At 36.5% G+C, this 16,077-nt stretch overlaps 1 protein-coding gene across 1 annotated transcript in view; it reads right to left on the minus strand.

Moving 5' to 3' along the window:
- The window catches only part of FAF1 (Fas associated factor 1), a 172,935-nt gene that overhangs the window by 44,430 nt on the left and 112,428 nt on the right, over positions 1 to 16,077 (minus strand). Inside the window, exons 10-13 of the mRNA XM_042807570.1 lie at positions 14,731 to 14,857; positions 13,724 to 13,787; positions 12,724 to 12,805; positions 2,952 to 3,106 (exon numbers count right to left, since the gene is read on the minus strand). Coding sequence (XP_042663504.1) covers positions 2,952 to 3,106; positions 12,724 to 12,805; positions 13,724 to 13,787; positions 14,731 to 14,857 — 428 coding nt within the window. The remainder of the gene's footprint in view (positions 1 to 2,951; positions 3,107 to 12,723; positions 12,806 to 13,723; positions 13,788 to 14,730; positions 14,858 to 16,077) is intronic.

Raw genomic sequence — 16,077 nt, forward strand, 5'->3', positions numbered from 1 at the left:
GCTGTGGAAGCCAAACCAAAACATTCTCTTAACTGTATTAACTAGAGTTCTCCTTCAGTTTGACAAAGTAACAGTCCTGGGTGACTGTACTTCAAAAATTTCAAAAAAATCTGACTCACAAAGTCATAATGCTTGTTTCCTGCACTTCTGCCAGCAGCCTACCCTGGCGCTTGCATGCAGCATTTTACTTCTAGTCCTACCTACAGAGCTCTCTTCACTGTGGTAACGGGTGTTGAAGAACAAGAGCAAAAGATTCCAGCTGAAGAGCGCTAGTGTACAGTAATGCAGGATTCAAAATGAGCCCCTACATCAGTGTCAGACAAACATATTAAAAATCAGGAAAAATAACAAGATTTTGGAGCTGTTTTTGTTCTACAGTGTTCAGGACGGACCCTCATTTAATTCATGAGAAAAATGGAAACCATTATTAAGACTGGTTTTGGAACAGAATGACATTCGAAGATGTCAGAAAGAGGACAGCAAAGAGCAAGAAAAAAATCAGAATATTCAAGATTTTTTGGCTTGTACGAGGAATGTATTTATATCTGTTTGAATTTATTCATGTCATGCTACAGTACTAAAAACCTGTCTTTTACTACTGACATCAAGGTGACCCTATTGATTGCTGTAAATAAAGTGGGCCTGATTCCTCTGCCTTCCTGCCCTGGCTTTTCCACTAAGGCAATTGTAACAGCACAAATAAGTTGCTCTTGGGCTACACCAGCATGCAAAAAGCAGTTCCTTTTGTTGTTGCTGTTGTCTTCTCACCATTCAAATAAAAAGCTATTTGCAACTGTATTCATAGGGATACAGAACAGAATAGGCTCCAACACCACTGTCATTGTGTCACATAATGAAGGGTAGTAATTAAACAGAGGTACTGAGTATTTATTTATGGGAATGCCCACAGTGTGTTGGCACTTTCCAAAGGGAGAAGGAAGCATCATGCTCCCTCTGAAGAAACCACAGTCTAAGGAGCAGGATGTGACACTAAACACAACCAAGAAATTACTCTAATTCAAGCCAGCATGCCTTGTTTACCCCTTACTATTTTTTGACCTCACTGTTAATATGACAGTTTCTTTGTTGTTATTAGAAAGCAAAAAAATTAAGGCTTAAAAACCCTATCGTACAGCACAATCGGTGACTAGGTTCATTGAAAATAGCTATAAAGCCTTAAACAAGCCCTTTATTTTGTCTTTTAAGAAGTGTCATAAGGAGTTAATAGGACACAGCTGTACAGGCTCTTTCTAATAAGCAGCTTCTGTCGCTTTGGTCACCACAGGTGTCTCTGTAACCTGCAAACTCTTATTACTAGTGTATCAAAGTTGTGCTACTTAATAGATTTCTTTAGTAAAACACAACAAAGCAATTACATGGCTGTTGATCGTCAGTCATAAAAAAGCCCTCAAACACAGTTTTTCAAAAGCAACTACACTGCAATTTTTTGTCATTGTAAAATAAAAGAAACTAGAGAATTAAATAGAAAAGCTAACAATAGAACAGCAGGTAGTCAACTGAACTTAGCCACTACAGATGGTTTAGAAATAGTGTTTCCTTCTACATCAACTTGTCGGATAAAAGAAAAGGAGGAGGCTCCTTACTGCCCATGAATGGCAATACCAAAAGACTTAAGCAACTTTCCAGTCTATGTATTTGGTCCCATGAAAGAACCTAGATGTTTCTTCTTCCTCTCACTCTCTTTTCTTTTTTAAAAAACTTTTAATCTGTTTTTGTAACTGCTTTTTTTTTTTTTTTAATATTTAACTCTCCTCTGGAATAACTTAAACTAGAAACATAGCTGCTGATTCATCCAATGACAAAATGCAGAAGGTCGAGTGACGAATTCCTGTGAAACACAACTCATTTAAAAAGTGTATTAGGAAAAGAGATTGTTCTGTTCTCCATGTCCAGTTTCAGTAAAGAAATATTAGGTATATTTTACATATTTAAGAACAGGAATACATGAACGCTCTATTCTCACAAGCCACAACAGAAAGAAACATCAATATGTACTTTTAATTGTTCAATAATCAATGGAATTGTGTAAAAAAGTGGAAACCTTATCCAGCCCAAATAACTATTGCATCTTTCATCAAATGTTAGAATAACTCTCATTACAGTAATATACACAAGTCATTATCCTGGCAAGCAGTCATCTTCTGTGAAAACAAAGATGATGAAATAAGGTCCAAGTTAAAAAAACAAAGAAGTCTAATTTCTAAATATAACAGGTATAATCATAAAATCATTATTTTCAATAGATTATGATCAACTGATAAATAAATAAAGAGAGAGGTCTTAACATAAAGAAAAGAAAATTTGTTGGTGACCCACAGAAGATGTAGAAGGAAGTGGAATCTACAGTTTTTAAATTTCTTTACTTATCAGCAAAATGATGATCTAAGATATAGGATAGCTTTTTTTATATTAAAACCTATCAAAAACATCACCAAATAAATGTTCTGTAGGAAAAATGTAGATTGAAAGGTTCATATGAATTGCAAGCTTTTAATTTTTTGCATAATCTGTTTTTAATATTCATTTATCACATGAATGTTATTTTTTAGTAAGATTTTCATTAACAACAACAGTTATTATCTCAGACAGTTCTCATGCAGTTACACATATGTACATAAAGTTAGTGTCACATAATATTATGGCACTGAAACGTAAAGATACATTCCTAGAACTATGTTTGCAAAAAAAAATTTATTCAACTATTTTTTTCCTGCACAGGCATAAGAAGTCACTTTGTAATGAAAACAAGGACCGTCCAACTCTCAGTGAATGTCAGCCAACGCAGCTTCATTGATCGGCTAAGAACAAGCATGAAATTTTTAGTTCAAATAGGTATCAAGGAACAAAAGATTTGATACACAGAAATGATACAGAAATAAGGGTCTGTCTTGAGAGAAAAGCTGCTCCATTCACAGTCCAAAGAGTCTTACCTTGCTCTGTTTGCTTCTTTTGTCATGTCCCATGCCCAGGTTATGAAGTTCTGACTCAGATAGGAGACAATAGATTCAGCACAAAGCATTTGTGAGCAGAAGACATTGGTTAATACGCTTTCATCATGGTGGAGGTAGATAGCAAGAAGCTTTCTCTGAAAAGACATGAGAAAAGATCAGTGAAAACTTCCTCAGGCTATTTGGTAATTTAAAATTACCGCTGCTGATTTGTGCTAGTATGCCTTATGGCGTGTATCAAGGTTGCTGAGTATCTCAACATGCACACACAGGGAAAAAAAAAAAAACAAACCAGTAGATTTTAAGTCAAATGGTCCATCCCTACAAATCTGTATGTCTTCTCAATGCTTCCTAATATTTTATACATGATATATTATTATATGCTTAGAACATGAAAATAACATTTGAATGAAAACAAAAAACCTTATTAACAGACAACCTAAGAAATAAGTGAACTTTTTTGGCTTGCTGCCCAATAAAAATAACATTTGGAACAATTCCCTGAGTGAGGAACACACCTCTTGATACAACAGCAGTTACAATACAAAACAATTATAAGCAACCTGAAAAAGCGACAGCGTATTGTTATCACCCCATCTGTAGCCAAATAAAGAGGAAAATGAGTAAGTAACAATACAGCTGCCTACAGTCCCAAAGCCTGTGACGCTACACGCTGGATGTTTTGTCAGCTCTCCATCCAGCCGTATGATGCGGGGAGGCCCACAGCACATCAGCCTCTCACCTACTTCATAAGTCGATGCGTAGCTGGTCAAAAGGCCACGTGTCAGCCCAGCTGGCCACCTCTCTCGTGGAGCTGAGGAGTAAGGTAGCCACCCCAGCACTGTGAATGTGTGAGATGCAAGGGAAGGGGTGCAAGAGACATGGCTCAAATCCCACATTGAGGTTTTTGAATGCTGATATAGCTCAGCGTAGTTACCGTGTTAGTGAAGACTAGGTGTTGAGGGTGGTGTTTGTGGCCCCTTGAAACAAAATTTTCTGTGCCATGTTCTTCTGAAACCCCAGGAAGTAATATTTGAGCTTCGCTGCCAGCAGCATAGAGCTGTGCTGTGTCCCCATGATAATCTCAGACCACCTTTCAGAAAGTGAGTCTTTGTGTACGTAAATATAGAAAGCAGACTGAGACAAATACAGGTAAACTATGAGCTAGTTAAGGACCATGATCTTCCATCTGGTATTCGATGAATTATAAATATTATTCAGAAAATTACAACTTTCCATTCCCCCACACATATTACTTTATTTCAAAATCCTACTTGAACCTATTTGCTGAGATGACATGGTAAATGCTATTTTCAGACTTTTATTTAAAGTAATTTCAAATCTCTTCATCAGAAGTAACACTGAACACTAGATATTGATGTGTATTGATATAACAAGACATGGGATGTAATTCTGAGACAAGCTGTCTTTGTCAAAAACCTATATGACTACCACTTCATATACTGGTTTTGGATAAAACTTAATGACTGTTTATAAAAAGAAGAATACATTTGAACATTAGACTTTGGGAAAGGGATTAGTAATTTGCATTAATGTTTGCCTAATTTAATTTAAATGTTCTTCAGAACCACATACACATGTGCCAGTGAAGGGCCATTAATAAGCCCAACATGCAGAGATCCATATAAGTGCAGCCAACAATGTTGACTGAAACTAAACTTGAAAATCCAGGGCATTGATGCACAATATCAAGCAATAAAACAGCATTTCTGTGGTGATATTTAATTTAAAAAGAAGAAAGAGGCAGGGGAAGATCAGGCACTGTCTGTTTTTGAGGATCAGCCATTCTGCATTTCAAAGCGTCGATCCCTGCAATATCCAGGTTACTGTGCTAGAATCTCAACTATTATATAGCAGTTGTAAGAGAGGGAGGGCAAAGATGTGTTTACTCAGTGATTAGGGCCTTAGAATAAGCCTCTAGCTCCTAGAGAGACAGCTCACCACTTATTCACTTGGACCAATTCACAAAGCCTAGAAAGATTAAACATCCATGCTGAGAAGACAAGCGAATGCAGACGGTGAAAAAGAAATAAAAATTCTTTAAAAACTCTGAGATGACTTCATTATTTTTTCCACAAGGAAACTTTAGGAAAGTGTTTAGTTAGAGAAAAACCCACATTGACCTCTCTCTAAACCCTTAATCTTTCCTTTGTGGTGGCACTGCTTTGTGGTAAGCGGATGGCTTTGCTCTCCTCTTTTCACTGGGAGCAGATAGAAAAAAAGGCTCTTGAGAAACACTTTTACTTCCAAAGAAACAACCCCATGAAACTGTTAAATATAAGATTCCATACAACGGAATGTTTCAAAATATGTACAGTTTTAGGCTTAAAGATTTAGGGACAAATTTTAGTAAACAGAACAGGCACATACACAATAGATGTTTACACTGAGCTACTTTACAAGTGAATGTAAGTTTTGTTGCATCAAGAAATCTCACCACGCAATAACTAAACTCCATCATTTATAAAAGACTGTACTTGTGTCTGATAATTCATCCAAATGTTAAGGCATACTGCTACAACAAATGAAAAGAGGTAGCAGGAGGAACTGAAGTGCTGAAACATGATTTGGAAAAATCTTAGTGGAAGCCAAGGATATTTTTTCCTTGGAAAAATGCATTATCACAAAACACTCACAGCTTGGAGTTTGTTGTTGTTGCTGTTGTTGTGTGGGTTTGGGGTTTTATTACTAACTTATGGTAGTATATATTTATAAGCAGGTTTTTGTTGTTTTTATTTCAAGCCTTTGAAAAATCAGAATAAATTCTAGGATTCTATGCTGACTAATACAGAGAATATTTTAGTCAATACTAATAAAATAGCCTTACTAAGCTAGTGAACAATGTTGACTTTCATAAAAGAATCCTACTAATGGAACACTAGTCTGTTCTCTGTGTTGGATTTGTGAAAAATATAATGACTCAGTGGTTATGTACTTAGCATAAAATTTTAACCAAGAAGAAAAATCTGACGGGGAAGAATTTTTACCAGTCGCTATGAAAGTATGGAATACTGAAATGGTTCTTAGCACTGATTAGCTGATGCACTTCCAAAAGGCTTATGACTTCAGGAACTTAAGCCATCAAGAGATGTATTTTTCAGAGTATGTGGATGCTGAAGACCAGGCAATCACACACCGGAATTTTCAGAAGGGGCCTGGATTTACAAACATACTTGGGAGTGTAAGTCTCACCAACGCCAATAAGACTTAAGGTCCTAAAAGCTTTAGCTCTAAGCTCCATGTTTCATTTTATTTCAGAGGAAAAAGTGCTGTGAGAAAGAGGTGCTAACTTTTCAGCATCTTGGCTAATTACATTAAAAAATCCCAACCTCAAGCATTTTTTTTCTGCAAACTCTGTTGCATTCAGACTGCTTGAGTCTCAGTTAGCTGTGCCCCTGCCCCCTTGCCTCACACCCACCACTGTGGATTTGCAGTGAAGCGCTGCAGCCCTCTCCTGCCTGATTTTGATCCGTTGCCGGAACACGCCTGGCACGTGGCACCCTGGAAGGAAACGTGGGCTGTACTGCAGCAGGGCAGCCCCCAAGAGGCACAGTCATCCCAGCTGTAGCATTGCACTGTGAAACCTCTGCCATGTATCATCCAAAGTATAGCAGCCCCTTGCCATATGAACTGATGCACCTGACCAAGAGATCTAACATGCACATATACTCCCACACGAGACAAACACATTAAAGATCTGTCCTATGTACCAAAACGCTGTGACATCCACTTGGCCTTTTTTGCATTTAGAACTTCAGAAAAATTAATGCACTTTGTACAGAATTAGAAGAAATGAAGGAGAAGTTGTCACTGAAGCAGAAAGAAACACGAATCTTCACGAGGTTGAGGGACTAAATTGATAATCACCAGGTAATGGGTTATCCAAACTTCTCAGCCAGTTCCTAATAATGTGAATAACTTAAATACCTCAGAAGAATATGAAGTGGAATGAGAATAGCAATACAGTCATAAGGGTCAGCAAAACCACAGACCTGAATGGTTATTTTTGAATCTGAGGTTTACAAATTCCAGTAATGACTGAGACAAAAATGTTCATGATGTAACATCTGCTAGAGGCATGAATGTTCTTTCAAGCTGGTAGGCTAATGAATCAAGATCTTATTTTTTCCTCTAGGTTTTATGTAGTGAGAGCTAATTCAAATGGACAATGGGACACATTTACACATCTTTAAGCCTCTGAAGTGTACAATCTGATCCACATGATCAGCCTTCTCGGACACAGCTACTCTATCACGCACATGGGACTTAACTGGAATTTACGTACTGACATCTACCATAGTGTAGCTGTTTTACTCTTCCCAGGACCCTGAATTTATACTTCTATACTTGTCCTCTACAGTTTCAACCAGACCATTTAGATTAGTGTTCAGGTTATTTAAGTTTAATTGAAATGTGTAAAGTAGTAATTTCTCCACCTAGGACATCCAGACAGCTCAACTACAGATGCATTTTCAAAGCACACCTAGGATACACAATATGGTCAAGCCCCTTATAAAATGTAGGAGTAGCAATTTAACTTGATTTGAAATGTGCCTGGAGTCAAAGTAAAAGGTGATGGTGAAGCTGTGCTCCTTGACATCACTCCGCAGTATTTAGGGAATAAATGGGGGGAAAAAAGATGACAACCCCTGCCACTCACTCAAACTGAAGACAGACTAAACCAAAAAGCTGTCCTGTAACTGGGATTCAGAACCTCTCTACACAAGATAGTATCTAAAAGGCAGACTTCAAACTTCTCCTCTGAAACAATGCAACTGGAGAGCAATCAATGCCGTTTCTATAAGGTGCTCTAACAGAAATCAGAATATTCACGAATCTTTTTTTCTGCATTAAGTTCAGCATGAACTTAATTAGCTGAAATAATGACCGACAGTTTTATGAGTTACACAGATAAAAATGATATTACAGAAAGCCATGTGTGAAGGAATATTCTGCTACCACTGGGGAAGTTGGGGCAGGGAAGCTTTTATTTGAACATGCCAAATCATGGAAGAAGCATACTTATAGGTATTCAGGAAATTAAGTACCCATATGTGAGAGGGATGGTGCCACCACTAAATTGAATCTAAAAGACAGAATTCAAGAAGAAAAACATGGTTCATTTTCAGTATGCAGGAATATATATTGAGGTGACAATACCAATCTGAGCTAAGAGAGATGTTTCACATATTTATTAAAAGTCAGTGGACAGAAAGGTTGAGAGGGGAGCAGGAGGTGATCTGACAGAGGTATATAAATATAAAAGCTCCTGAAAATATAAAGCGGATGTCCTTATGCTTTCTTATAACAAAAGAGTAGCAACCACCTATGAATATGAAAAAGACAAACAAGATCCAATAAAAGAAAATATTTTCGTAGTATTCAAGTAAATAGCTCAGTGAGATTCAATATAGCAATTAAGATCTTGTATGAATAACAATACCGCTCCAAATTAGGATAAACCCCCTGATGTTTCAGAACACAGGGCACCCACAAATGGCTTTCAGTCACAAAAAAACCTTCCCCAAACATCTTGTTTAAAACTCTCCATTATAAGATTTCTTTCATGGCATTTGGTTTAGGTATGTCTATGATAGTGTAAGCAAGAGTAAGCTTGTTCTTTATGAAGTAATACAACAGAGAAATGCTTCTTTCTGATTTCACAATAAGTAGAAGAAGAGAAGGTGATAGCTGACATGGATTCACTAAGGGCAAATCATGCCTGATGAATTTGATGGCCTTCTACGATGGGGTTATAGTGCTGGTGAATAAAGGAAGAGCAACTGACATCATCTACCTGGACTTGTACAAAGAATTTGATGCTGTGCCACGCAATATCCTTGTCTCTTAATTGGAGAGACATGGATTTGACAAAAGGACCTCTTGGTGGATAAGGAATTGGCTGGATGGTCAGCACTCAAAGAGTTGCAGTCAATGGCTTGACATCCAAGTGCACAGTAGTGATAAGTGGTATTCCTCAGGCGCTGGTATTGGGACAGGTGCTGCTTAACATCTTTGTCAGCAACATGGACAGTGGGACTGAGTGCACCCTCAGTGAGTTTGATGACACCGAGCTGTGTGGTGTGCTGACACGCTGGAGGGAAGGGATGTCATCCAGAGGGACTTGGACAGGCTGGAGAGGTGAGCCTGTGCAAACCTCATGAAGTTCAACAAGGCCAAGTGCAAGGTCCTGCCCATGGGTCGGGGCGATCCCAAGCACAAATCCAGGCTGGGTGAGGAACGGATGGAGAGCAGCTGGGTGGAGAAGGACTTGGAGTTATTAGTGGATGGAAAACTGACTGTGAGCCAGCAATGTGTGCTTGCAGCCCAGAAAGCGAACCGTGTCCTAGGCTGCACCAAGGGAAGGGTGGCCAGCAGGTCAAGGGAAGGCATTCTCCACCTCTATGCCACTCTTGTGAGACCCCCCCTGCAGTGCTGTGTCCAGCTCTGGGGCCACCAACATGAGTAGGACATGGACCTGTTGGAGCTAGTTCCAGAGGAGACACAAAGATGATCAGGGGCTGGAGCACCTACCCTGTGAGCCAGGCTGAGAGAGTTGGGGTTGTTCATCCTGGAGAAGAGAAGGCTCCAAGGAGAGCTTAGAGCAGCCTCCCAGTGCTTAAAGGGGCTACAGGAAAGGTGGGGAGGGACTCTTCCTCAGGGAGTGCAGGGATAGGACGAGGGGTAACGGTTTTAAACTGAGAGAGGGTAGATTTAGATTAGATATAAGGAAGAATTTCCTCACTGTGAGGGTGGTGAGGAACTGGCCCAGGGTGCCCAGAGAAGCTGTGTCTGCCCCCGCCCTGGAAGGGTTCAAGGCCAGGTTGGATGGGGCTTTTGAGCACCCTGGGCTGGTGGAAGGTGTCCCTGCCTGTGGCGGGGGGGGTTGGAGCTAGATGATCTTTAAGGTCCCTTCTAACCCAAGCCATTCTATGATTCTATGAATTTCACAAAAGAAGAACTTATGTTAGTTTAGTAAACCTCTGTCTCTCTCTTCCTGACCCAATTAAAAAAATGAATAACGAAAATATTTTCTTCTGTTGCACACACAGTAAGCCTTGGAAATGAATACACAATGTCCTGAACTATCAGGCTGCAGGAGGTAACAGGATTTCATTGCCAAGAACCAAGAACATCAGTTGTTAAAGGCAAAGCTCTATTTCTTGGCTATTGTATTTTTCTGCTGAAGAGATATACAGGTTTTAAACTGGAGCTACATTTGACCTCATTCCATCTGTCCTACCTAAAACTGACACTATCATGGTAGCAGTTGCTCTGAAGAAAATAAGATACCCATCATGTATTTTAATCTTAACTATCTAAAGACTCAAAATGAAAAGTTGCAATAATAAAAGCTAAACAAAATGTAACAGACAAACATCTAAACTTTTTTTGCAAAGCTTTTCTTTTTCAAGTAACATGTTCGTAACTATGAATTACCATCCTTTCCAACACATGAATAGACATTACAATTTAACAGAACAGCATCTATTTTCTTAAAAAGAATTTTAACCCATAATCTGTGTTTAAAACACATGTTCTGACATAAATTAGTGTTCTTAAAATAACCTAAATTGAATTATTTATGTAAAAAAGCTTCAATTCATATATAATGGGATGTTTTCTGAGGGAAAATGTATCCACAGTATAGACTAAGAACATAGCTGATGTCTGTCTCACTAGACCTGAACTGTAGAGTGCACCTTCTGCTCTGGACAGTGTTGAGAATTTGTCAAAAAAAGGCTAAGATTTCTGAGCACTCAAGCTGCCAAGTGCTCTCAAATTAAATCAGTTTGAAGCGGTTTTCATTAAGATGGATTGAGTGTGGCATCGTGAGAAACACTCTATCAAATGTAGTGTTTTACTTAGTGATTAAGTATATACCGGTTGATGAAGCTACCCAAATCCTTCGTAATCCCACCACTCCAATAAACATTTAATGAGTATATAAGTTCAAAAAGCCTAGCAGAGGATTTAAACCTTCAATCTTGTTTTTATTTACTCTTGGAACTCAATTTCTCACTTCAAGTGAAGAATGCTGGTGCCTGAAGCTCATCTGTTGCCCTGGCAAAATTAAGTGCCCTCCATAGTACAAATTAGAAGACAAGACATAAAGGTTGCAATTTCTCCTAAGCTTTTTTCTTATACTGATATGTAGAGAGAATTATTTTATGAAATGCAATTATGAAGATATAAAATAATATATCTCTTTCCTCAATTATGAATTCCAGGAGGCAATATGAAAAAACTTGTTTGTAACAGGAAAGAAGCAGTAAAAATAAATGATATTTATACATTCTCATATCTTTGTTTACAGGCAGAATGTTACAATAAAAATAATGTCATTTCACAAGGTAGTTGAGAGGGAGAGCTTTCAAAAATTAAGGCAATATTCGGAAAAAAATATTAAAGAAAAAATCCACAAAAATAATACCTTCCTAATTATATAAATTTAACTTGAAGAGGATCTGATCTGAATACATTGCAAAATATTAGAAATTTAAGATGATACAAATTTCAAACATGCTATGTAAGTAGTGTAAGAAGCACTCTGAGTATTCAAAAAACTAAGTAACTGCACTGCATTAATACCAAATTTATAGGTATAAAAAAAATATTTATGAAAGCTCCTAATGGGCTCTCATCCATTATTATACTGACACACTGTCAACCATTTCTGATGAAATGACACAAAATGAACTTAAACACTTTTCTTGTTGAATTAATATAATTTCTTTTAAATATGCATTAAGGTCCACTTTAATGAGTTTTTATAAATTAATAGTTTGTCACTGAATTATTATGTATCAATTTATGCTCTGAAATTTGCACAAAGCCATGAAAACATTCACTAGAGTGTGTGCATAACATGTTAAACATGTGTTAACCTATACAGTGTAGCTTCATAACACTGCACACTTATCAGAACAGCCCCTAACATCACATAGCTCTTCCTTCCAACATGAATAACTACAGGAAGACAAAACATTCTTAATTTTAAAACTAAAGATCTATCAAGACAACTAAAAGTAAGTTTAAACAGCATGATTTTCTTGTTTGTGTTTCAGCTTTATCTATGCTTAATTATGAGGGGTTTGGGTTTCTCCTTAGTGAATCAAGTCACCAAAACCTAAATAAACTATCTCCATTTTAATTTTATTAAAATACTGATTTTAAAACTGCATGGAATAACAGAAACTTGAGATGTCTGGTTGGATGTACAGAAACACTAAGTAACCAAATCTTAGTAGAGGAATTTACTTAGTAGATGAAGGCTGGACAAAGAAAAAGAAGTGCACTGTATTTCAGAGACCTTTCAATTTAAATTTACAATTTTATTAGCCATCCCTGCACAGGAGTTACCAACAGGCAACATTGAACTCCTCAACCACAAGCCTCACAGTCATTGTTATCTGGTGCTAGGAAACCATTATTTCAGGAAGAAATGGGAGGGGAGGGGGAAAAAACCCCAGAAAAATAGTAGCTCTGATAACTAAAGTATGCCAATAAAAATACAGCCTGAATGATTAGGAAGCATGAGTTATTCACTGTAATTTCAACAACCATCTAGGTAAGTATTTTAGTCAGTCAACTAAATGAGTATAACTTCACAAAAAATAAACCCAAGATAACTCCAATATGTAGTTTACCTTTTTTAAAATAAAGATGAAATATTTACAGTGATTTCCATTTTCCCTCTATATTAAATAAAGTAGTGCTAATACACACTTACATCTCTAGCTTTCCCATAGAAGGCTTCTTGAAAAGCAGCCTCTAATGATCCAATAAAATAAACAGGATGGCAGTCACCATATCTATTTGAGATAAAATTTCCAATTAATAAAAAATTAATAAGTAATTTCAATATTCTATCTCTTCGTATTTTCTGTAAATATAATGCATTGGCTAAACCTTTAGAAAGATTAAGTACTACACTTTTAAAAGACAGAAGGAAAATATTTAGAAGCCATCTGTCTCCCAACATTCAAAAGCTCAAAGTAACTAACTACTATATTAAAAATTTTATTGTGAAAACTTTCTGTTTACATACATAGACTCCTTCAATTCTATGTAATTTTTCAATCATAGCTTATTATGTTCTTAAAGGTTAATTGAAGGCTATTCTTGTATTACATATTAATACACCTCATACATACAAATTAACTTTTCATCACAGAGGAGTAAAAACAGAAGGCATATAAACTTTGCATTACTTTGCAGTATTTCAGTTTGCAGATTCTACCTGTTTGATGAAACATAGTAACAGTTTAACAATGTATGACTTGGTGGTATAAGGTTAAAAAGAGCAGCATTTCTATATTTTTTAAAAGTAGAGACTTATCCAACCACATCATTATTGTGAAAACTTATCGCCGCTCTGTATATATTTTTCAATACTAATCAGTTTCAGCTGCTCTGTTCCTGTATATCATATTTAAACTACTGTACAAAATCAGAGTCTTTATCATCCTTCTGGACCCTTACATAATTAAGTAATGATAATAATCAGTGGTACATTAAATAAGGCAAGAATCTGTCACTCTAACTTGGACTAAGAGATAATTTTATTTCAGGAACATTTCTAACAAAGTTAAAATAAATTAGATTAGGATGCCTAAATATGCTATAATCCCATAAGAAAATATGTACAATTGCTTTACTTTTATTTTCACGATTTACTAAATTTTACTTAGTTTGAAACAAGAAATGCACAGCTAATAGGACAAGGTTACCTTGAAGAAAACTCTGCTGTAAATTGTAGTAAGGCATCTCCTTCGTTTTCAGCATTTTCTGGCACTTAAAAAAATGAAAAATATAAATGAAATGCAAGCTTATGGAAACAGATTTTAATATGAGAATTCAATTGTTTCACAGATTTTTTTTATGTTGACAGCTTACTGAAGTGGTTACCAAGAGACCATATAAATTTCATGAAAGACTATGGACTATGAACCCTTGGAAAGACATGAAATTTCCAGACACTCTCGTGAATATATTCAGGCTTTCCAAACAGTAAAACCCTCAGGTCCAGTGTAATGTGATATATCACTTGTTCAGAGTTAACACTCTGGACTTACTTTAATACATTAAAATGAAAGGATGGGCTTGAAAGGCTTGACCCACTATATTGCTAGTTACTTTTCTTATCTTTTTTTTTTTTTTTAACCTTTTTATGCATAATGTTAAAAAGTTTTCCATATTATTATATGTATTTTCTATCAAAAAACTTCTAAGGTAATAACACTAATGAAAGCCTAAAGTAAAGAAAAAGTATACAGAATTGCGTATAAGAGGTAACTGACTGCTCCTTCTCAAACCTTTTCATAATTCAAGGGCAAATAATCACTGAGAAACTTGTTTAATGTAAATTACTAAAAATATTAATCACAAGATGCTTAAGCTAAAATCTGTAGAATTTTCAAAACAGGGAAGTGGAAATCTAGTTAACTACAGGAATATTTGGTTAAAAACAGTAATTTCTCTGAGTTCAATTATTATTCTTCAGGTATAAGCTAGAAGCATAAGGTTTAAAAAAGTTCCTCCATGGGGATGTTGCCAATTATATTTGCAGTGTTTTCATTCAATATGTCCATCAGACACAACACAAGAAATTTTAACATTCCTATCAAAAGATACTTTCCTTTTTTTTTTTTTTTTTTATGCAGACCCATCATACCTCTCTGGTTTCACTACTGCTGTACAGTCACCAGTTAATTCTGAATTAACTGTCAACTCTTACTCATTGGTGATTTCCTCAAGGCAGATGACGCTACTCCAAACATTTCTCCATCATCAACTCCAAACTCTGTAGCATCTTCAAAGTCATCTCCATCACTGTCACTAACCATATGAACATCAGTGCATTGCTATATGAAAACAAAAACCAAAATCTACCATAAGCCTCTCTTACAGACATCATCTCCAGTGTAATACAAATACATACACAGTGAAAAATACATTTCTATAAAAACATTTGTTACACTGCATTTTATTTTACTGTTTTATACAGCAGCATCAGACTTTTTTATAAATAAGACCTAATATTTCAAAGAAGTCTTGCTGACAGAGCAATATTATGTGACAAGAAGCATTACTAAATAAATAAGAAATTGTCTCTGTATACACATGGTTGAGCAAATTTTATCCAAAGTTAAAGATATTTTCCATCTAACAGTACTACAGCTGGTTTAACTACATAAGAAAGAATGGGAAAAGCCACACAACCTATCAATAATTTTAGACATCCACATACAACGTACTCTAGCAGTACTTGCATGGTAGGTGAAATATCTATCATATTGCAGTCTCTGACACACAAATTTAGCACCCATAGTCCTAACTCAGCACACCAGACTACTTCATGCTGAATGACAGACTGATTTACTTGGCATACCAATATAAAGGAGAAAAATCAACAATTTTGTGCACGGAGCTAAGGTCCCATCTGTGCCTTCAACTCCCACCATCAGATTTTTTGGATTTCATGTTCTCTGAAACATAAAATACCTCAGAAAAACCTTGGTTTTAACTAATCAATGTTAACTTGCCTCTAAATTGACTTCTTTTCATGAACAACTATTCCAGCTCCACTTGACCTAGAAGTTACAGTGACAGTACACTACAGAAAATCTACATCAATCCCTGAAGGTGCAACAAAGTGTATTACGGAAAGTGAGATTTCAGCTCTAGCATGCAAGTGACCACGAAAGGGGCAAAGAGCTCCAAACATGCTGGATGTCTCTCTACAACAGCTACACACAAAGAACTTAAAATAAAGAACATTTAATGAATGGTCAACAAGAAAATTCTACAAGGTGAACAAACCCCGTCAAATCATTTTGAAAGAATGAAGTAAAGCAGCAATGATACACAGTTAGGCTGGTAGATCTCTGGAGAAAACCACCACCATCTATTTAACCTGCTAAGGGGTTCAGGTATAGCTAGAACAGCATCGTCTGACCATCCTCTAACTTTTAACAATTATCCAACAACATATATCCAGGCTTGCATCCTGACTGTACCTCACAGGTATGTCTTGCCAACTCAAATGAGCTGAACAGATAGAAATACATCCTTTTTGCGCAGC

The sequence above is a fragment of the Tyto alba genome, unplaced genomic scaffold (genome assembly GCF_018691265.1).
Source record: "Tyto alba isolate M040663 unplaced genomic scaffold, T.alba_DEE_v4.0 Super-Scaffold_1000006, whole genome shotgun sequence".
Classification (NCBI taxonomy): Eukaryota; Metazoa; Chordata; class Aves; order Strigiformes; family Tytonidae; genus Tyto; species Tyto alba.